Source organism: Felis catus, chromosome B1, assembly GCF_018350175.1.
Source record: "Felis catus isolate Fca126 chromosome B1, F.catus_Fca126_mat1.0, whole genome shotgun sequence".
NCBI lineage: Eukaryota > Metazoa > Chordata > Mammalia > Carnivora > Felidae > Felis > Felis catus.
In genome coordinates this window covers 111058028-111081135 of record NC_058371.1, presented here as the reverse complement: position 1 = coordinate 111081135, position 23108 = coordinate 111058028, and the positions used below count along the sequence as shown (strand labels likewise).

Here is a 23108-nt window from a genome sequence, read left to right as displayed (position 1 = left end):
CCATTGGATATTCTTTCCTGCTTTGTCAAAGATTAGTTGGCCATACGTTTGTGGGCCATTTGTGGGTTCTCTATTCTGTTCCATTGATCTGAGAGTCTGTTTTTGTGCCAGTACCATACTGTATTGATGATCACAGCTTTATTGTACAGTTTGAAGTCCGTGATTGTGATGCCTCCTGCTTTGGTTTTCTTTTTCAAGATCGCTTTGGCTATTTGGGGTCTTTTCTGGTTCCATACAAATTTTAGGATTGTTTGTTCTAGCTCTGTGAAGAATGCTGGTGTTATTTTGATAGGGATTGCATTGAATATGTAGATTGCTTTGGGTAGTACTGACATTTTGACAATCTTTGTTCTTCCTACTCAGGAGCATGGAATATTTTTCCATTTTTTTGTGTCTTCTTCAATTTCAACATTTTGCCACTCTTAAACATATCATATTTTGCCTTAAATACACTTGTTTTGATATAAATGTACCTCCTTACTAAACTTTTAGCTTCTTAAAGTTAAAGATATAGTCTTATTTATCTAATACATTACAGGCATCAGAAACATGTTTGTTGAATTGGATTGGTTCCATAAATAAGAGTGTTTTTACAAAAAAAATAATTATAAATGTTATACTGAATATGTATGATAACTTAAGTTTTACTCTTATATGTATTTGGTATGTTTTCTTCTTTGCTCATGATTTTCTTTCTGGGCTGCCAGGAATTTAATATGGGGAGTAGGAAGAAGGTGATTATTTTAATGCTCAGAGTATTCTTGATTTACTTTTCACATTTCTACATCTTTTACAAACTTTTCCAGGAGCTTATAAATACTAATAAAAAAAAGTATTTTAATTATGCTAAAATTACTTTTAAAAACAGATTTGGGTATGACATTTAATATATTGATAACAACTAAGGGAAAAACAGAACTATTCTGAGATTTGAAAATCTGGTTAATTTTCCTAAGGCTTAATTTAAAAAATGAGTTAAGTCAACTAAAGTACTTGCTAGACTCTGTTGAACAACAAAAACAAAAAAAAAAATGAAATGAAAGTTGCCTCTTTAATGTTGGGTGTGAAAGGAACTGAGAAAGGGGGAAAAAAGAAACTCATTGTTTTTTTTTATTTAAACTTTATATAACTAAAAAAAGACTTTTCTTAGTGTTAGTAGAAGAACTATTTGATGAAATAGATCCTCAAAAGTTGAGCTTTTATACTCAGAATTTGACATGACAGGACATATGAAAAATAATAAACACTCTTCAAAGGCTTAAGGTCCCAGGACTGATTCAAAAAAAATAGCTATCCACCATTCAGGATCATCCAATTCACTGTTACAGGAATTGTACCTCATTTCATCATCAAAAATAATTAATGTCCAGAAACAACCAAGGCAGAACTTCTAAAACAATGAAGTAAGGAACTCAGGGGGCTTTTCTGCCAGCAAAACAACAATTTAACTGGTGAAAATTACTTAAAAACAGCAATCATTCAGTCTTTGGGAGTTATTCTAAGTGCATACAGCAAACCAAGAAACATTCATTAGGGAAAATCTACTAAATATCAGAACAGTGAGTTTTTGTGGCATTTGAGCCACAACCCAATCCATTACCTCTCTCTCGTTGCCTCCCCCTCACAGTGCTGTGTTATAGAAGCTACAACCCAAGCATGTGTAGCCAAAAAGCCAAGAAGATGAAGTTTCCTCTCTCCCTAACTCCTAGCCTAAAGCTGCAGTTTGATCATGAAGGAGTAGGCCTCTGGTGTTTCTCATCCCCATCCACCCACCCCCACCACCTCCATGTTGTAGGAATTCTGTTCCACATGGGCATGGCTGAGAAGACCACTCCCCTTTTCCCCAACCAGCCCCTACTCTAGCAGAGCAAGCTGAGAATACTGCAGCCCAATTGTCCTGCCCTAACTCACCATGGGGTAGAGGTTCCACACAAAGTAGGGCAAGCCAAGACCAGAGCTGCTCCCCACTTCCATGCCAACTCATAAAGCAGGGTTGTAATTGGGAAAAGAGGGTCTGTGTCCCCAGTTTTAGTGCATTGGTGCAAGTGTTCTACCCGGGGGTAAAGGCAGATCATAAGGGTAAAGAGCTCCATAGATCTGAGTGAGAGGACTGACTATTTGTAAGAAGAAGTGTAGAATTCATGCATGATGGTGTACAATACAGATCTTGATGAAGAGAAATTAAGAGGAGGCTGGTAGCCCCATAAAGCATCAAAACAACAGAGCAGCCAAAAGTTTTAAAGAAAGAACCAGTGAAAGAGTCAGCCAAGAAGAGCCCTCCTGGCATCATAATCAACTGTGTGATCAGGAACGTAGTGTGCATGTGCAAGGCTACACCCACTTAGGAGCAATCAGAGAGGATGTGGGGCAGACTTGAAAGCATTCCCCAACTTGCACACAGACCCATCAACACAGGGCAAAAGCCTCAGAAGAACAAGGGGCTTCAACACAACCTGTGATCAAACACTTATTGAACAATAATAAGCTACTCTGACTCAGGGGTAACTTCTAGGAAGCAAGCCTCCTATGATATCATGGATATTCCTGGCAGTCTGGAGAACTGTGCAGATGCCCAAGGCTGTGCCATCTTAGGAGCAGAGTGGGAACTTCCAAACTACTAGCCCTGCCTGAATGTGGGGCAAACAAGTAAAATCCCTGAACTAGAATAGCAATGTCCAAGCTATAGATACAGCCAGTAGTAGAGAGTAAAAATCAACTGTCAAAGGAGGCTTAAGTGCAACTTTAACCAATAATTCGCTTATGCTAACCCAAGAGCAACCCCTAAATAATGAGTGAGAAAATATGGTGGGAAAATATGAGTAGGAAAATCAGAGGCTGCACATTGCAGGGGAAAAGACTTTGCAAAATTAGTTCAGCCAAGTCACTAAGCAAATAAACAATCAAGCAAACAACAGCAGTGATACTGATAGTGATACTGATGCTACAACAAATAGTTTTAGTTGAGACATGGAAATAAATAGAAAGGTATGACCCATAAACAGGGGAAAAATAGGAAATAGAAAATGCCTTTTATGGGTCCCAGATGATGTATTTAGCAGACAAAGACTCCAAAGCAATATTATAAATACATTCAAAGAACCAAAGGAAACCATGCCTAAAGAATGAAAGTATAATGACAGTGTCTCATCATATAGAGAATATTGAGAATTTTTTTTAATTAAATGGAAATTCTGGAGTTGAAAAGTATAATAAACCAAATGAAAATTATTTGAACTGGAAGAAGATAAAAATCAGTGAATTTAAAGATAGATCAATAGATATTATACAAGCTGAAGAACAGAAAGAAAAAACAATAAAAAAAAATGAGCAGAGCTTAAGAGAATTGGAGGACATGATTAAGCACACCAGATAATATAGGTAATGGGAATAACAAGGAGAGGAGAGCAAAAGAGATAGCAAAAATATTCTAAGATACAATAGCCACAAATTTCTCAAATTAATGAAAAACATTAAGCTACACATCCAAGAAATTCAATAAAGTCCAAGTAGAATAAACACAAAGCAGTCCACATCCAGACATATCATGATCAAAATGTTGAAAGACAAAAAGAAAAAGATCTTGAAAGAAATAAGGGAAAATAACTCATCACAATGGAACCCCAGTAAGATTAATAGTTGACTTCTCATCAGAAATATTGGAGAACAGAAGGCAATAGGGCAACACATTCAAAGTGCAGAAAGTAAAAACCTGTCAATGAACAATCTTATATCCAGCAAAACTATCTTTCAGAAATGAAGGTGAAACACATTCCCAAATAAACAAAAACTGAGAATTTTTTGCCAGAAGATCTGTCTTAAAAGAACTATCAGAGGAAGTTATGAGGATGAAAGCATGTAAACCAGAGAAATACTATGAATCCACACACACATAAAAACAAAGAGCACCCGTAATGGTAATTATGTAGATAATCCCAAAAGATAGTATAATTGCATATATCTTCTCAACTGATTTAAAAAGAATTGCAAAGAACACTATGTACATAATTGTATTGTTGAGCCTAAAACATACTGAAAGTAGTACACTTGACAATATCAGTGCGAGAGGCAGTTGTATTGTTGTGAGGTCTTGTATTGGAGTGAGGAAATGACACTAAATAGGAATTCAAATCCACAGGAAGAAATGAAGAGAACCAGAAGGGAAAGAGGTTTAGAAGACAGATTATATACCAGCCAAAGAACAAGAGATATTAGAAAAAATATGTTTGTTCTTTTATCTTCTTTTTAGACATGTCCTCACAATTGCTTATGACTAGCAACTGGTCCCTTTTCCATGCTTACAAAAGTTCACTTACAAAGACAAAGGGCAAGATTTATAATAAAAGTTAAGGCATGTTCGTGTGTGTGTGTGTGTGTGTGTGCTGTAGGGAGGGAGCATACAAGCTAAAATAAGCCTCTTGAACCATTACAGTACATAATCTTACCAGGTGCTATGGTTAATGCAATAAGGAAAACATTATTCTGGGATTTAATGTTTTAATTAATTAATAAGGTACTATTTATTAGTGTTCCTTGCATATTGATTTCCCTGGCATGCAGTAATTGGGATCTTTACTATTATTTGTTTGGTTACATCTTCCCTACTTTCGATATTCATACATCAATGCTCATGGAAAGGAAGTCTCCTCCATTTAAGATGCTATCTTTGTTCTAGTCCCCAAATTTTCTGTCTTATTAAAAAATTTTGGGTTTTGGATTTATAAATGCTCAACTCATACCTTATGGCTAAGCTATAGAAAATGTTTTACATACTGAGTTTTAAAATGGGGATAGTGTTACCTAACTGGTATAGTGCTATAGTTCTGGAATCAGTCCAAAATTTAATCTTGGTTTTTCTATATACTATCTATGTATTATGTATCTCTAGTTGAGTGAGTGGTCTCAAACACATCATAATACACCTACTTCATAGGGTTATTTTTCATTTTAAATGGAAATACATAGGAAACAAGCATAGCAGATGTTTAATACAATGTTTATTGCCTTAAGGCTTAAATGTGAGTGGGGAGGATGCAGAGAACAGAGGGTTGTGACCAGAATAGAATTTATTTTAGAGGACGGTTAGAAAGTAGGATGAATTAGTACAGTGGTTACATATTATACCTCGTAAAATCTTGTAATCTAGGTGGAAGTGCCTAAAATATGGCAGGCACTGAGAATATAAAAGTTAAGAGGGAAAAACATGATTTTTGCTGTTCTGCTACTTACACACCATTGAGGAAGATAAACATGAATTAGATTATCACACAAACAAAACACAAAATTCATCTGATGTAAGGATAGCTATGTGGTATGATAAGAACATTTAATAAGGAGATTTTTCTAGCAGAGATCCGAACAGACTTTCTTGAGAGCTGAAGAATAAAATAGGAATTAATAGATGAAAAGAAGAAGATAGAACATACTGGGCAGAGGAAATAACTTTTAAAAGCTTTCAGTCAAGAAAAGCAAGGGAGTATGAGAGACTCAAATTAGGACAGGGAGAGGAAAGTAAAGAAAGTGAAAGAGGGAACAAAGTATAAGATGAGGCTAAGTGAGAAAAGCTAGTAGAATCATGTAGGAAGAATTAGGTAGATTAGGGAGATATTTAGGATTTAGACATAAAAATCAACAGGACATACTGATGAATTGGATGTAGGAAATGAGGAAAGAATTTTTGCAGATCATTCCTAGGTTTCTGGCTTGTAGAAATTAAGGATGGATTTCATTCCTGACAGTCTATCTGTTCAATGAATGAAGACCACTTTTGAGGAGGAAAATCATGGGTTTGGCCTTGTATGTGTTGAGTGTTGAAATATATTCAAGGTATTCAAGTGTAAATTCAAGAAGGTAGTTGAATATATGGCTGTAATGTGCTAAATAATTGACTTATTGGTAGTAAATATAACTGTAAGATTTGGGTGAGCTTATTTGAGAAATAAAATGTGCAATGAAGAATGATGAGGGCTTAGGACCAGAGGTTGAGGACCAATAGCTGGGTTGAGGATGGTGAACTTACAAAGGAGACTGAGAAGGTATAGCCAGAGGGATTAAAGTAGAACCAGGAGAATGTGATGTCCTAAAATGGAAAAAGAAGAGAAAAAAGGGTCATTGTGAAGTCTACTTAGGAGTGGAATAAATGAGAGCTGAAAAATGTCTAATTTATTGGTAAGAGTTTATTGGCAACCTTTTCAAGAGCTGTTTTGGTGGTGTAATGGGGACAGAAGCCAGATTGGAATAGGTTGAGATGTGAATGGATGGAGTAATTCTCCAGGGATCTCTTGTACTAAGAGCTTTTGTTTAGGATTGTTTTTTCAAGGATAGTTGTTGTTAAGTAAATAGACTTGGAAGATAGGGATACTGTCTCCTTCTGGAACAGAAAGCAAATTTGTTTGCTGTCCAGTATAATAAAGATAATATCTCCCTCTGGGACAAAGGTCAGACAGGTTTGCCTATAGCCCAAAATAAAAGATTAGAATTCTCAAAGTTCAGAGTTCCTCAGCTGTGATACAAACCCATTGCCTGCAGCATCTACCTGTGCCCCTCTGTATCACCCTATGGGACTTAGGAGGAAAGGGGAACCAGCATCAACATGAAACTCATGCTGCTTCCTGTGGCCTGAAAAATAAAGTCCTTGTCTCTAACCTAAGAGTCTTATGTCTTCTACCAGCATCCATGAAACTGTGATAGGTTAATGTGTTAACCTGTAGGCAGGATAAAATGTCAGTCTCTTATAGTTCTTGACAACCATGAAAAAATGGGAATAAGCCAAGTGAATTGTTTCAAATAGTTGGGCTATGAAAGAGACAAGGCAGAACTAATAGGGGATGTGGCATGGAGGGAGTCTTTTATTAAGGGGTTAAGATCTAAGCATGTACAAATAGTAATGAGGAGCCCTTGAAAGGGAGAGATTGAATATATATGAGACAAAGGATAATGGAAGAAGGATAATCTAGGCTAGGAAAAGATCCTACACATAGGTAAGAGGAATTAGACATAGAAAAAGGAACACTTCCTCATTTCTTTATGAGTAACAAAAGAGAATGGAGAAAGAGGGACATAAACTGAAGTGGCTGTTACATTTAGTATCACAAAGTTAAGGAAGCTCTTTTCTGACTACTTCACTTTTCCCTGAGAAGTAGGTAGTCAGATAAAATGCTAGAGGAGGGGAATAGAAAAAGAGAGGAGCCGGAGATTTGAAAGAAAGAGGAGGTTTGAAATAGTCTATGGGGAGAGCAGAAAAAAATGAAGTAGGAGTTCAGGGTATTTTAAGATCTTATTAGGGGCTAATGGTCATAAACTAGTGGTACCAGTATACCCAATAGTATGACTTTCTCTAGCATCCTCAGGTACAGGCAGAGAAAATAGTTAAGCTCCTCTAAAATTAAGGTTTTGCCCAATGAGACAATGAAGTTTAAAATGTTACTGAAATTCTGGGCCATAGCACTCAAGCTGAATGAGGATAGAGAAGAAAGGAACAGGCTTAGCTAGTGGATTGAGAGAATTTGTACATCAGTGGACTACAAGCCCAGTGTAGTTGGAAAGAGTCATTGGGAGTAGTTGAATAAACAAGTTGAAAGGGGAAGAAGTTGCAGCAAGAAGATTTAGGAGTTGTATTCATTCATTCACTAGTTCTTTCATCCATTCAATAAACCTCAATTCACATAACAGTATGTGCTATCTAAAAATTATTTTCCTCTTGCTTGGTATGCCTCTTGAGATGTGTAAATTTACCTGCCTAGGTATGATTTCCTTGGGTTTACATTATTGAGACTGATCCTTCTTGACAGCTAGGGAAGGCCAACCAAAAGTAGCAAGGAGAAATCAGCATTTTAGTTTTTATACTATGTTCTCTGAATGCAGTAAATAACCATTTATCCACTTGTTCTTATGGTAGTTTTTAAAAACAACACTTAGAAAGTTATATCTAAAAATTTCTACTTGGATAACCACCATTAATTGCTGTTTTTAACATTATTAATACATTTGTCATGTTAGTTATTGCTAGTAACAGTAAATCCAAGTTTAATGAGGAAATGGCTGAGTACTATAAAAAAGAATACAAGCTGTAGAAGCAACTGTCAATACTTACTGTAAAAAATGGATATTAAATGCCATAATGAATGTAAAGTGCTTAACACAAAATTTAGCATATCGTACACATTCAATTAATAGTGTCTATTATTTTTATCATGGTCATCATCATTATCATCATCATCTATGTTCAAAATTCTTGATTCCAAGTGAAAAAATTTCAACTTCTACTGGATTTTGCAAAATAGGAATTTATTGGCTCATGTAATTAAAAAGACCAAAGGTAGATGCACTAGCTGTATTCAAGTATTGAAACTATATTGACAATATCATTTCCTGGCTTTATATTGGCTTCATTTATAGCAAGTTTTCCCCTCATGAGAATAAGATGCCCTATATCTTATCAGCTAACCAATAGCGGTGAAAGAAAAAGTGTCTCCTTTTTAATAGTTGCAGCAATGGGGTGCCTGGGTGGCTCAGTTGTTTGATTATCCTACTTCAGCTCAGGTCATGATCTCACAGCTCGTGAGTTTGAGCCCCACGTCAGGCTCTGTGCTGACAGCTCAGAGCCTGGAGCCTGCTTCGGATTCTGTGTCTCCCGCTCTCTCTCTCTCTCCCCTCCTCTGCTCATGCGCTCTCTGTGTGTGTGTCAAAAATAAATAAACATTAAAAAAATAGTTGCAGCAAAAGTCTTAGAGTTGTTCCATTGGCCTATCATTGATTACATGTTTATCATATGTCCAAGGAAATGGAATATTCTGATTGGCCTGCCTAGACCTGGGGAATGGGGACATCTTCAACCAAACACAGGGACTAAGAGTAGATTGGGGATGGTTTTTCCATAGTTAAGTCAAGGTACTGATACCAGAAAAAAGATGTAATAAATACCAAACAGGCAAAATAGCAGATTTCCAATCCTGCACATGTAATCGTGTGCAGTAATACAAATGTAATACTTCAAACAGGAAAAGAGTTGAAAGTGAATTTTAAATTGTCACCCACTCAGCAAAAGCCTGTTTATAGAATGTAGCCCGTGTGCTTCTTAAAGTGAATAAACCGAGGTCCTGCCATACTAATATGCACAGATTGTTCCATAGGTAAGGATGTCCATAGAAAACATCCCACCTCAACTTCTATATAATTAAATTGTCAAAACATGTGAAGAAAAATACAACTGAATTTAATTATCATGAGAAAGATGATCACTAAGCTGTTAATTATCTCCAGCAACATGGTACAATAGAAAGAGAAGTAAACATCATAAAATATAAATCTACCAAAAATATAATAATAATAATAATAATAATAATAATAATAATAATAATTACCGCATATTGAATGATTAGTGTGTGTATTCTAAAAGCTTTTTATCCATTTCTTCATTTTATTACCAATTCTATAAGGTAAGTATTATGTTCCTTTTACACATGGGGAAACTGAGGGTCAGTGATTAAATAATTTGCCTTGAATGTGTGCAGAGCAACATATGAGTCTGTTCTATTTGCTTCCAAAGCCTGTATTATTGTTAGTAGCCTGATGACTTAACCTCATATTCTTTCTTTCTAAAGTAGGGGATTTCGATTTATTTATCTTTAAGGATACTTACCTCTTTAAAACTCCCATGATTTGGGGCACCTAGGTGGCTCAATTGGTTGAGTGACCGACTCTTGCTTTCAGCTCAAGTCATGAACTTACAGTTCGTGGGTTTGAGCCCTGTGTGGGGCTCCACACTGCCAGGGCAGGGCCTGCTTGGAATTCTTTCTCCCTCTCTCTCTGCCCCTCCCCAGCTCATGCTTCCTCTCTCCCTCTCAAAATAAATAAATTAACTTAAAAATATCCTATGATTATGTAAAGGTTCACCTTTAATTTCCCATCATTAATTTTGTGTATCTTTTAAGAAGGTCTTGAAACAATTTTATCACCTCATTATTTTTTTTAAGTTTATTTATTTTTGAGAGAGAGAGCACGCGCACACTCAAAAAAGTGGGGAGGGATAGAGAGAAGGAGAGACAGAATCCCAAGCAGGCTGCGCACCGTCAGCGCAGAGCCTGTTGTGGGGCTCAAAGCCACGAACCGTGAGATCATGACCTGAGCCAAGATCAAGAGTTGGACACTTAACCAGGTACGCCACTGAGGCGCCCCAACCTTTTTATTTTAATGTAAATCTTAAATCATAAAAAATAATGACTATTTTGGTAAAAAAAAAAAAAAAACAGTGTGCATGCATATCATAGTACTATTGTACAATCATGAAGGAAACTGTGCTTTTGCCAAATCTTTCATCAGGAGCTCACATACAAAGAAAAAAATTTGCCAAATACACAAAGTGACTAATGTTAGAAGAGAGGGAAAAGCACCACCCGAATTTCTGCACTGGTGTACCATTTTATGTATGGAGTGTTTTGTTTGGTTGATTTTTGGGTTTTGTTCTTGCTGTTGTTGCCTTATTGCAATTCTGCCAAGTATATCTCTGCATTCTTGCTTGGACTCTTTTTCCACATTTGCTTTTTTGCTTGTTTTCTTTAGCCAAGACAGCAGAAGACATGATTTATTGTACATGTGTTACATTCAGCCACAAATGAAAACAGAATTAGTCCCGAAAGTCACAGACAGGTCCAGGGCAAAGAACAAAAACAGACTGTTTTGATATGAGCGAGGCAGGTCTCTCTAAGGTGGTCATTACAATCAATGGCCTGCATGGTCTAGATCCATTGAATCAAGCTCTAGAAAGTAGGCATGTAGTCCAACAATTGGTTCCAAGGTCTCTGGCCTCTAGCTTTCCTTATTTCTGCTCCTGTGACTCCGTGGGACCACAGGATAGTGGTTTACTTGGACCTCTGCCTCATCTTTCTCCTTTTACGCTTCAGCCTGTGCATTCGCTTCTTCCTCCACTTGGCTCTCACAGCATGGAGGTTTCCGAGAAGATCGTGCTAAGGCCAAGAGATTTGTTTCCACATTTGAGTCTGAATTCTAGTCAATACTGAAAAAGCCATGAAAAATCCACTTAGCTGTTGCAAATAGCTTTGTCTTGTTTAAATTTTTATGTAAGATAAAAATAAAAATTTGAGTAATTTTTTTGCTTGGTAAACTCACTGTAAACTGTGAGAAAAGATGTAAAGCAAAAAGAGATGCTGGTGTTCCTTTCAGTTTGTTAAATGTACTCATTCTGTGAAAAATGAAAACGTGTTACATGGTTTTTCTTTTTTCAGACTTCAAATATGAAAAATTTCTCTGCCAAATAAGCAGCATTAGACAGATGCTAGCTATCAATAATATAATAATAACTAGAAGGAGTGTAGTATAGGGATTCATGGTGAGGGAGTATAGTATAGTTAATAATTAATTACTTTTAATGGAGTAAGAGTGTCTGGATTCATATCACAGCTCCTTCATTCACTAAGTCAATGACCAGACATTTAATACCTGTGAAATTTAGTTTCCTTATCTGCAAATAGGGAAAATAATAATGCCTCCACAGTTTGTAGAAAGATCAAACAAGATAATGCTTGTAAAGCACAGTGCCTGGCACACAGTAGGTACTTAGTGTGATCTTTTCTATACCATTAATAATACTGTCACTACCACTATTACTCTGAAAATTATAAGCATGTGAGAGGGAGTCAAGGACTCAAGAACTCATCTGCTTATATTACTCTCTACTATTAAAATACAATGGTTTGGCTAGCAGCTACTATATCTTGTAATCTAGTTTAGAATTTATTTATAAATATTTGAACAAATTCACAACTGTACTCATGGAGGAATAAAATATTTGATGTTACATGTTAAGTTTTGTTTATTTTGTGTGGGTATTTCCTAATATTTTGTTATTATAAAATATTTCTGTGGTTAATTCAACAAATATTTATTATTATTAGGCCAGTCACAATACAATATACTAAATACTAATATAAAAATTTATAAGACACGGCCTTTCCCTTCCTATCAAAGCTAGTGACAGGAAATAGATATACAAAGAAATAATTTTATAATAAAATATTGTGGTAGGCAGAATAATGCCTCCCCAAAGATGTCCATATCTTAATCCTTAGAATTTGTGAATATGATAACTCACATGGCAAAAGAGATTTTGCAGGTGTGATTAAATTTAAGGACCTTGAGATGGGGAGATTATTCTGGATTGTCCCATTGGGCTCGACCTGATCACATGAGTCCTTAAAAGCAGAGAACCTTTCCCTACTGAGATCAGAGAGAAAAGTTAACTACAGAAGAATGGTCAGAAAAACTGCAACATTGCTGGTTTTGAAGATGCAGGAAGGGGGTTGAAGCCAAGGAATATGGATAGCCTTTAGGAGCTGGTAAAGGTAGGCAACTAGATTCTCTCCTAGAACCTCTAGAAAGAAATGCAGTCCTGCTGAGATTAAACTACAGAACTATAAGTTGATAAATTTTTGTTGTTTTAAGCCACTAAGTTTATAGCAATTTCTTTTATATATATATATTTCTTTATATATACTTATTTATTGATTATTTATTTATTTCATATATATATTTCTTTTATATTTATTTTTTTATTTTTTTATTTTTTGTTTATTTTCTGTGAGACAGAGCACAAGCAGGGGAGGGGCAGATAGAGAAGGAGGCACAGAATCTGAATCTGGGCAGGCTTCAAGCTCCAAGCAAGTGTTCAGCACAGAGCCCGATGTGGGGCTAGAATCCATGAACCATGAGATCATGACCTGAGCTGTCACTTAGCCGACTGAGCCAGCCAGGCACCCCTACAGTAATTTCTTATAGCAGCAATAGAAAACTAATACAAACACAATAAATTGTCTTTATTTAAGGATTATATGTGAACAAATAGAAAATAGAATCATTTTCCAAATTTGTGTCAGGAGAGCTAAGGAGATATTTCCAAGAATACCTACAAAAGTCATGTTCCAAAGTGGATCACATGCGCTTTCCAAAGCCAGCTTATGGTAGAGGGAAGTTTATTACTCTTAGACTTATTATCGCTGGAGCTGTAGGTGGGGTATGCCTCACCTGAGGAATACGGGCTGGAATAAGGTTCTTTTTTTTTTTTTTTAATTTTTTTTTTCAACGTTTATTTATTTTTGGGACAGAGAGAGACAGAGCATGAACGGGGGAGGAGCAGAGAGAGAGGGAGACACAGAATTGGAAACAGGCTCCAGGCTCTGAGCCATCAGCCCAGAGCCTGACTCGGGGCTCGAACTCACAGACCGCGAGATCGTGACCTGAGCTGAAGTCGGACGCTTAACCGACTGTGCCACCCAGGCGCCCCTGGAATAAGGTTCGAAGAAGAAAGAAGAAAGAGGATGCTTAATAATATTCAAAACAGAAATACTAACCCCATTAAAATCTGTACATTGCTTTGAAATTAATATAATAAAAATAATTTGGAAAATAAAGATCATCTTTTATTTGTCAAGAAGTGAGAAAGGTAGAAAATCTATCAAGATATTGCTCTAATGCTTGCCAGACACATGATCAATTTTCTCCATTTATTCAACAAATATGTATTGAGCTCCTTCTATGTGCTGCTATTCCCAAGACAGCCCCTGCTGTATACTAATATTAGAGGATATCTATCAATGGCCAGCAAAAAACAGATATTGTCCCTATCCTCATGCACAGTGATAGAGACATTCATCAAATAATCACACACACACATTTACACTGATTCAGAATACATTGAAGGAACATTATATAGTGCTATGAGACTGAGTTGAAGCTTAAGCTGAGATTAAATGAAGAGCAGGCATTAACTGAGCAAAGAAGGGAGGGAAGAGTGTGGTAGGCAGAGAAAACAGCAAGTACAAATACGTGGCAGGCAAAAACACAGCCTGTTTAGGGGCACCTAGGTAGCTCAGTTGATGAAGCGTCTGACTTCAGCTCAGGTCATGATCTCATAGTTCATGGGTTCAAGCCCCACATCAGGCTCTGTACTGACAGCTCAGAGCCTGGAGCTTGCTTCAGATTCTGTGTCTCCCTCTCTCTCTGCCCCTCCCCTGCTCACACTCTATCTCTCTCTCAAAAAATAAATAAACATTAAAAAAAAAAAAAAGCATAGCCTGTTCAAGAAGTTAAAGACCCATGTGGCTGAAACAGAGAAAGACAAAAGGAGGCTGATGACAGGACGAGGCCAGAGACCCAGAGAGAAGCCAGACTAAGCAGTGCCTCATAGATCATGTTAAAAAGTTTGGTCTTTATCTGGGGGGGGGGGGGGGGGGGGGGGTTGGTGATTGCATTTGCGATTTAAAAGGATCACTTTGGCTGTGGTGTGGTAAATAGCTTATAGGGGAGCTAAAGAGTATGTGCAAAAGCAGTTAGGAAACTTGGAATAGTCAAGGCAAGAGATTTTAGTAGATTATTTTGGGATTACAGCAGCAGATGGAATAGCAATATATACAATAAGGAAGTATTTAGGAGGTAAAATTAAAAGGGTATATGTTGATGAGCTTGATGTAGGGGGGAGGACGAGGGAGGAGTCATGAATGCCTCAGGTTTCTCACAAATCATCCAGACAGTGTAAGTTCTATTGTAAATAAGAATTTGTAAAAATTACTGAATTGAATTTACTTTTGATATCTGTATGAAACAGACCAGAAAAAGCAAAATTCTGTTCCTTGTTGTGGTGGTTTTGTAACCTTACATGTATTTCATTTTATCTACCATATCCACTACTCAAATCATAATATATTTCTTTCTTCATACAATTTTCCTAATTTTAATGTATCGTAGTAATTCTATGTAACTAACCCAACTTACCAGTTTTGTAAGCTTAAAAAAAAATCATTAAATCTGCTAATTGATGGAAAGAAGGGAGAGATCAAACTAATCAATTATAACCATGCAGGTCTTTATCTCAACTACTGAATCTACAGTGGAGTACTGATGGCAACTACTACTTGGCCTCAGGAACCAACTGTTAAATTCTCAGGAACGTTGTAAGCTAGCTGTTAAGGAGCTTGAAAGTGAGCGCAGCAGGAGCACTAGCTACGGAAACTGGAAAACACTACAAAACTGGCAAACAGTTCAAATTAGAAATCCACCTACCCCAACTCCCACCCCCCACAAAGCCTTATGAAACACCAGCACACCAATGTTTGTACCTCTTAGAATTGTGGTATTTGAGATGGGTATTCTGGATATAGAAAATACTGTGATGAGATTGACTATAATCTCACGGATTTAAAAATGCTGCAGGAGGGGGGCGCCTGGGTGGCTTAGTGGTTGAGCATCCGACGTTGGCTCAGGTCATTGAGCCTGGAGCCTGCTTCAGATTCTGTGTCTCCCTCTCTCTCTGCCCCTCCCCGGCTCACACTCTATCTCTCTCTCAAAAAATAAATAAACATTAAAAAAAAAAAAAAACATAGCCTGTTTGAACTCACAGCTGGTGAGTTCAAGCCCCGCGTCGGGCTCTGTGCTGACAGCTCAGCCTGGAACCTGCTTCGGATTCTGCATCTCCCTCTCTCTCTGCCCCGACCCACTCACATTCTGTCTCTGTCTCTCTGTCTCTCTCTCTCAAAAATAAATAAGCATTTAAAAAATAAAAATAAAAATGCTGGGTGTCTGGGTGGCTAAGTCAGTTAAGCCTCTGACTCTTGATTTCAGCTCAGGATCTTGCAGTTGGTCGGTTGGTCATAAGATCGGGCCTGGATCGGGCTCCGCTGGGTGTCGGCCCGCTTAAGATTCTCTCTCTCCCTCTCCCTCTGTCTTTCCCATGAGACTGCATGCATACTCTCTCAAAAAAAACAAATAAATAAAATATGCTGCCTATTTTCCACATTCTTAAATGTTTTTCCTTTAGGATTGTTTGAAACCCATCTAATTCATTGCTGAATATCTTGGATGTTTCCACAGAACTTCATTTGTGAAGATATGCCACTTTAAGCATTCTTCTAATTTTTATTTTTTTCTCTCCTTTAGATTGCCCAGATTAAGAAGTGCTGCAGTAAAGTGGCAAAATTTTACTAATTATTGAATCTGGCTCTAGGTGTATAGGAGATCAGAGTACCATTTTTCTCTAATTTTGTGTGTGCTTGAAGTTTTTCATATTAAAATCAGAAGCAGGCTGCAGCAGCCACATCTCGCCCAACCCAGTCCTTACTGGATCTTTCACTTCCTGTCTCAATCCCAACAGGTATTCTCAGGATCTGAGCTGATGTGATCCATTGCTGCCTCCCCATCTGGCCTCTAGGAGTTAACTAATTCCTTATTTTGATTTAAGTCTTGCAACACCTACTTCTTCCCCGAAAAACCCACAAGCAGTCTGTAGAAGAATTTAAAGTAAATCTTCAGAAAGAACCATACCAGATTAGGGTAATTTCTTTGTACTACAACCACAAAAATACTGAAAAAAAAAAGTCTTAAAAATCTTCAGTAACCACAGAAAACCCCAAAGTACAACAAGTGCACAGATTAAAAGAAGTTGGAAAAAGTAAAAAAGAAAACAAAAAACTTTAATAGAAAGTGAAAAAGAGGCCAGAAATGCTATCAACAATGCAAGACACTGGAGGAGTAGAGAGAAGTGGGGGACCAGAAAAATTATAAACTAAATCAAGTAGTCTTCAAGTTCTGTCCTAAAGAAAAGAAGGGCTTGATCTCAGGCAACAGCAAGACTTTTTTTTTTCTTTTATAATATAGTATATTATTTATGGAACACAAAACAATATGAGAAGCTGAGAAACATAAAATTCACCTAGTCACAGCACATCAGTGACATTTTCTTGGGAGTTGGCTTCCAGGTGGACTTTCGGACTTCTTGTACAAATGTATTCCAATTTGAAAACTTTGTCTCTTCTGATGGGATTAATAAGAGGCACTTAGGATGTTCGTAGAATTTGGACAAGAGAGTATGCAAGGCCCTACACTGAGGTCTCCTTAGCTAGGGCTAAGAATGAAAGATCACAGCAGTAATGGCTGAGGATTGCTCAATGGTAGCAATAAGACTTGCTCAAGTCAGCTGAGTCTAGGTTCCTTAAAGTCTTAGTGTCAAGGGAATGGACTAAACAGCTTACTTACACAAGACAGAGCAATCTGAGGCCCTGCCTCAAAACAGGAGATTGGTAGAAAAGTTATTTTGAAATCATGGTAAATGATAAAGGCAGTACAAACATGATTCCTCATTTAGGGACCTGTCTTTTATGATCCCAGGAAACTAGAAAATGAAGGGAAATGAATCAGCTCCTCCTTAATCTTATAAATCAGTGTTCTGGTAGTTGAGGGTCCAATGTTAATTCTACAGAAATCAATAAATTAGTGCTTTCCATATTCTTGAGAGTGGGCACACTCATAGTTGTTTTATATGTCAATGAAAAGGAAGACTCCCAAATATTTATTGAGTGATTATCAGAAGTATGCCCAGTACTTTGGGAGAATGATTATTATTGGCAGTCACTATTCTTAAGGACCTTCATTATTCTTAAGGACCTTCCCATGGGGGAGCCTGGGTGTCTCAGTCAATTGAGCATCTGATTCTTGATTTTGGCTCAGGTCATGGATCCCAAGGTCATGGGATCAAGCCCCAGATCAGCATCTGTGCTGAGCATGGAACCTGCTTAAGATTCTCTCTCTTTCTCTGCCCCTCTCCCCCACTCACTTACACTCTATCTCTAAAAAAAAAATTTTTTTAAAGGAACCTCATCTATTTCTCATTTTATGTTTTGTGGTTTTTTGTTTTTGTTTTAAAGGATATTGAAGAATCACAAAACCACACTGGCGAGCCTGTTGGAGATGACTACAAAAAGATGGGAACACTTTTTGGTGAACTGAACAAAAACCTCATCAACATGGGCTTCACAAGGATGTATTTTGGAGAACGAATTGTGGAACCAGTAATAGTTATTTTCTTTTGGGTTATGCTGTGGTTCCTTGGTCTACAGGCCCTTGGACTAGTTGCTGTTCTTTGCCTTGTCATTATTTATGTGCAACAGTAAAAAATGGCTAAATAAGCCATTGTTTGACATTTGGTAGCCAGATATGTAATTGGTGAAGTTCTATATTTCACTACATGAAAGCTGAAAAATTTGCCTTGTTTCAAATTATGTGCTGTTTTGTAATTAAATTTGTAAGTGGATGTTGTTTAAAATTAAACTCAACTCTTAATTATAACAGGGTTGAACATACATTTTGTAGCTTATTCAAAAGTCTTGTTTTACTACTGTGATCTGTGCCCACTTTTAAATACCCCTCCCTACTCCCATGCCAAGTCTTAACACCACCAAAAAGTGGGCAGGAAAAATAACTGGATATGGGATTCAAATCGGGCAATAGAGGTGTTGTAAAGAATTCCAACAAAACATTTCAGAATAAACAGGATGAAACAAGGATATTTAAAATGTTTTAATGGTAGATTTTCCCCACCCATACCCACCAAATAACCCCATGTTATTTGGGAAATAATTTGGATATCTATGGTTCCTGCTCAGATCAAATCAATATAAATGGGAATTACATATACACTACCTTAAAATTGTGATAAAAACCAGTAAAGCTAGCATATTTTCTAAAGATTGAAAAGAATATATTTATTATGGCTGGTGAAACTTCCCAAGTCCAATGTAACTTTTTTATAATGTAACACTTGGGTCTGGAATCACTTCAGTATATCATTTGAAGTTTTAGACACTTTTGGTGCTAATTACCTTTTGTGAATTTTTTAACTCTCATAAGACATGTCTATTGCTGGCTGTACCCCATGGTAATGCTGTATTTTCTTGTATCTAACAAGTTGCATATTTTTTTCCTAGAGAGACATTTTCCATGTATTTTTTTCCAGAAATTTACATTTTGTAGTTCTTTTATAACAATTATTCTAAGATTTAAAAAATCTATTTCCTATTTTGGCATGGATTTTTCCCCCAAAATTGATTTATATTATGGCTGAAATTTTTTACTATGCCTTTAAGAAAACAAAAAAAAAAATCAGTTCATTTTCTTTGATATTTGTATTGGAAAGGTTCAGTATTATAGTACCAAACCAAATGCTTAAATTTGGAATTTAATAGCCAATTGTAATAATATTCCTCTAAGGCTAAAGCCAAGTCAGTAATTGGCCAGTCATGTTATTAGTGTGTCTTAATTCAGTGCTTTGGGATTTTGTATTGAAATAAGCATTTCTTTAAATACACTTTAAAAATAGAAAGTGGCTTAGTGATATTTTGGATTTTGTTAAAGAACCTAAAACCTGTACACTTTTGTCTCAAAGACGTTCTATATACATGAAGGAGGGGTACTAAAGATAATTATCTAAAAACTCAAATTAAGTAAGGGGAAAATGGGACAATGGGATATTTTTGTCTTTGGCAAGGCAGTAACTAAAGAGTATAAAGTGTTTAATATTCCACTTTGTAAAGTTTTTACCCAATCCTGTTTTAAAAATTTATTCTATAAGTTCTCAGCATCTTCCACGCTGAAGCAGAAAACTGATAAAAAAAATGTTCAAGTTAGATTCTAAAATCAGATAATCCTGAACACAAATATCAATCAGAGGGCACTAAAAAGATATTGTGTATTTGTATAAATACGGACCTTTAAAGTTTGACAAAAAAGGAAGACTTTGTATTATATCATTGTGTTTTTATTGGGTTTGAAATATTTTTATAGTAACCTTTATGAATTTAGCCTAAGTGCAAGTTATTTGAAAAGGTGTCTTCATTTGTGTACAGTAGAATTGTGAGGTTATTAAGAGACATCATGAGATTTTGTATATCTGAATTAAATATTAAAAAGTGTATTCTTTTCTAATGCTACCAAGAATTTTAATTTTCCTTTGGAATATAAAAAAAGATACAGTATGCATAATAATAGCTCTGGTTCCACCAGTGCTAATATTGAAAATATTTTAAAAGTAAGTTTAAATAGTAATTATTTAGTGTACTGCCAATACTATGTATCTATACACTGCTGTTAATAGAGTACATGTTAAATACATAAACAAATGAGATACTTTGCTACTCTTCCTGCATTTTTGTATTGGTTAGAGCAGTACACCATCATATTGTTTGCTTTGTTAGGGAAAAAAACAGACTCTGCTTATTTGATGGAAATAATATATTTTCTTTTATGAAATATAATAGAATGTAGTTAATACTTATACCCTGAAATGAAAAGAAACTGGTCACTTCTTTGGTTCATGGTATAAGGAATTAGATGAAAAATGACTCTCAATCATTTCAATCTCAGATACAAGCCAATTTTAGAAACTGTTACTCCTTATGAATAAAGACATGGAAGTTACAATGCTAAGGTTATTAGATTATTCATGTGTATGTAATTCATACCACAGTTCTCAATTCAAAGGGAAAGGTCAAGATCTACAAATAAACTGACTACACATGAATAGGTCAATTTTCCCTCAAGTAGAAACTCAGTATTTTGTAGAATTCAGTTCCCTCATATCTTAAGCTGTGATCCGCAAGGTAGTTTCCCGTTCCTGGCCACCAGCCAATCACACTTGGTCCAGTAGTGTGCTGGAGCCAGTTTGCACTGACTTGCAAGGGACAGTTGTGTACATCCCCCTAGTTTGCCTTCAGTAACATCAGTTGGTAGCTTGAAATTGTCTGTGAAGGGAGTATTCACATTTACACTATAAAAACTGGCAAACACAACAAATCAGGGCTCTTTTTTTTCCTGGCAAGCCAGTTATTAAACATATATCAGCATGCCACCTATTAGCCACTCTAGAGGTCACATCCCCGTTTTGACTTCTATGGATATAAAAGGAAGCATGTTGAGGCAAATCCCCATCAACCAATGTAAAACTGTATTTGGATCTTTTCCATGTGGGAATTAATGAATTACGGTTGTCTTCTGACCAACACATCTCTATGTGTTTTGATCAGAGAAAATCTCTCTGGGCTGTCGCTGGGCTGCACGTAATGTTAAAGGCTATCCAAATGATCAGGAAATAAACAGTTATAGAACTGATGTAAGGAAAATTACAGCATAAGGAAAGATTCATTGCAAAGTAGAAAGTTCAAAATAGTCAAAGCTAGATATTGAGCAGTCAAAGGCTATTTGGTTTGTAGATTATATTTAACAGTTATTTTACAAATGTTTACTGATTTTAGGTCATGTTAAATGTTTTTATTGTCAACCCATGTCTTCACAAGGTAAAAGAAGACAAACAATAGAAGACTTTCATACCTTTTAATACTTGTAGTACTAGACTTGGCCAAGGAGAATATAAGGAGAACACAGCCTGTTTTCTCATCACCTTACGCATTGCCTTGAACAATGTCACCACTCCCATGGCATCAGTTACCATTTCATACTAACAGCTCTCCATTGTGTATCTCCAGTTCAGAACACTGTACGAATATAAAATCCATACATTCAATTGCTTGCCCAACATTTGTACTTATTTATCCCTTAGTACCTCTGATTCACTGTATCCAAAAAAACAAAAAAAATAAAAAGGAACTCAGGATCCTTTTCCCAAACCTTTTTATCTTTCTGTGTTTCCAATCTCAGCAAGTGATAGTTGTCTCAGAAACTGCCCACATATAACCAGTCACCAAGCCCTGTCTATTTTATTTCCTAAAACAATGTCTTTAATCTTTACACTTCTCTTGATTCCCAGTATCACTAACTTGGTTCATACCACCTTCATCTCCCTAGATTGCTATCTCAGAATCCTAGGTGGTCTCCCCTGCCTTCGTTTTCCACTCCACAGTCAGAATAATCTTTCTAAACCATAACTCTGATATCTTTGGCCTAAATCTTTTCAATGGCTTCCTGTCGCCATTATGACAAAGTGCTTTTATAAGGCTCCTCAAGAACTGGTTCTTGTATACTTCATCTCTCTATACTACTACCATCCCTTTCTAAGACTTAGCTTTAGGAATTAGTTTTTCTGTTCCTTGTGAGAGAAGTGCTTACTCACTTCCAGAACTCTGTACATGCTTTAGCTTCTTTATTTAATCCCTCCCCACCAAACTGACCAACACATCCACAGCTTTAAGACCTTTAGACACAATGTCCCCCAGGAAAATTTCTCTGACTCTTAAATCCAGTTTTGATATTTCATGTGCTTTCTGAGAACCCTGTGCTTCCCTTATCAGCACTTGTCATGCTATATTATAACTATAATATAGCTATTATAATAGCTTATTTGTCAGCTTCTTCCTTTAGACAACAGACTTCACAAGGGTAGAGAACATGTCTAACTGGTTCATAAATTGCATTGTCAAACACAATGCCTGGCACATAATACATACTCAAAATATTTAGCAGATTAATAAACCACCTTCATTTATTCGTGTACTCCCTATAGTGCATTAACAAAGATTTAGCACTGGTTGTACTTTAGAGTTCTTTAACTCCAAAAGTATGCTTATTGTGCATAAAGAAAGAAAGTGAATTGATGTATATGTTATCATTTATAAAGTTTGTTCACTTTTAATGGAAGAATATAGCTGTTATTTGCATATACAGTATTACTACTATTCACTTGCATATTTTTAGGAAACTGTGTGAATTTTCAGTGTTGTACTTGGTAAAATCACTATTTCTCCAGAAAGGATACTTTCGAATGCATATGGTCACTGATGCTACCTAAATTTCATATGTTCCAGTATTTTTCAATAGACTTTTATCTACTAAATTTTAATTAAAAAAAAAAAAACACAGAAGTTGTGAGGAGGAATTCTCAAGTATCTAAGCTTGGATATTTTAGGCTACAGAATAAATTCACTACTAGAATGTTCTAGTCACCCAGATCATAAATGTTAAATAACATGTATATAAAGTAGTTTGTTATTTTTTCCAATAAATAATACTCTTTCACAACCTTACATTCTGAGACTCTCTTCTGACTCCCTCTGTCATGTTCTCTTTACCAGTTAATTGCTGCCACATCAAGTTTGGAAATTGCCAAAGCAACAACATACCTATGAGTGAATCATCTCTAATGCTGCAGCAGAAAGCTAAGGCCTGAAACATGTATGCTTCCCAGGCAATAGAGTAGTAGGGAAACCTAGATTAAGATCAACTTCCGCATCCAAGCTGTACTTCTCCTTTGTTGCCATGACTATTGTGTAAGTTAGAATTATTGAATGAGCTCTGCAAGGGCCTGCTAAGATCCAGAACTT

At 36.3% G+C, this 23108-nt stretch overlaps 1 protein-coding gene across 1 annotated transcript in view; it reads left to right on the top strand.

The window, feature by feature from the left end:
* Nucleotides 1-22811, top strand: part of FAM241A (family with sequence similarity 241 member A) — a 44196-nt gene extending 21385 nt beyond the window's left edge. The window contains exon 2 of the mRNA XM_023252859.2: nt 17706-22811. Coding sequence (XP_023108627.1) covers nt 17706-17951 — 246 coding nt within the window. The 3' untranslated portion in view covers nt 17952-22811. The remainder of the gene's footprint in view (nt 1-17705) is intronic.
* The last annotated feature ends 297 nt before the right edge of the window (nt 22812-23108 follow it).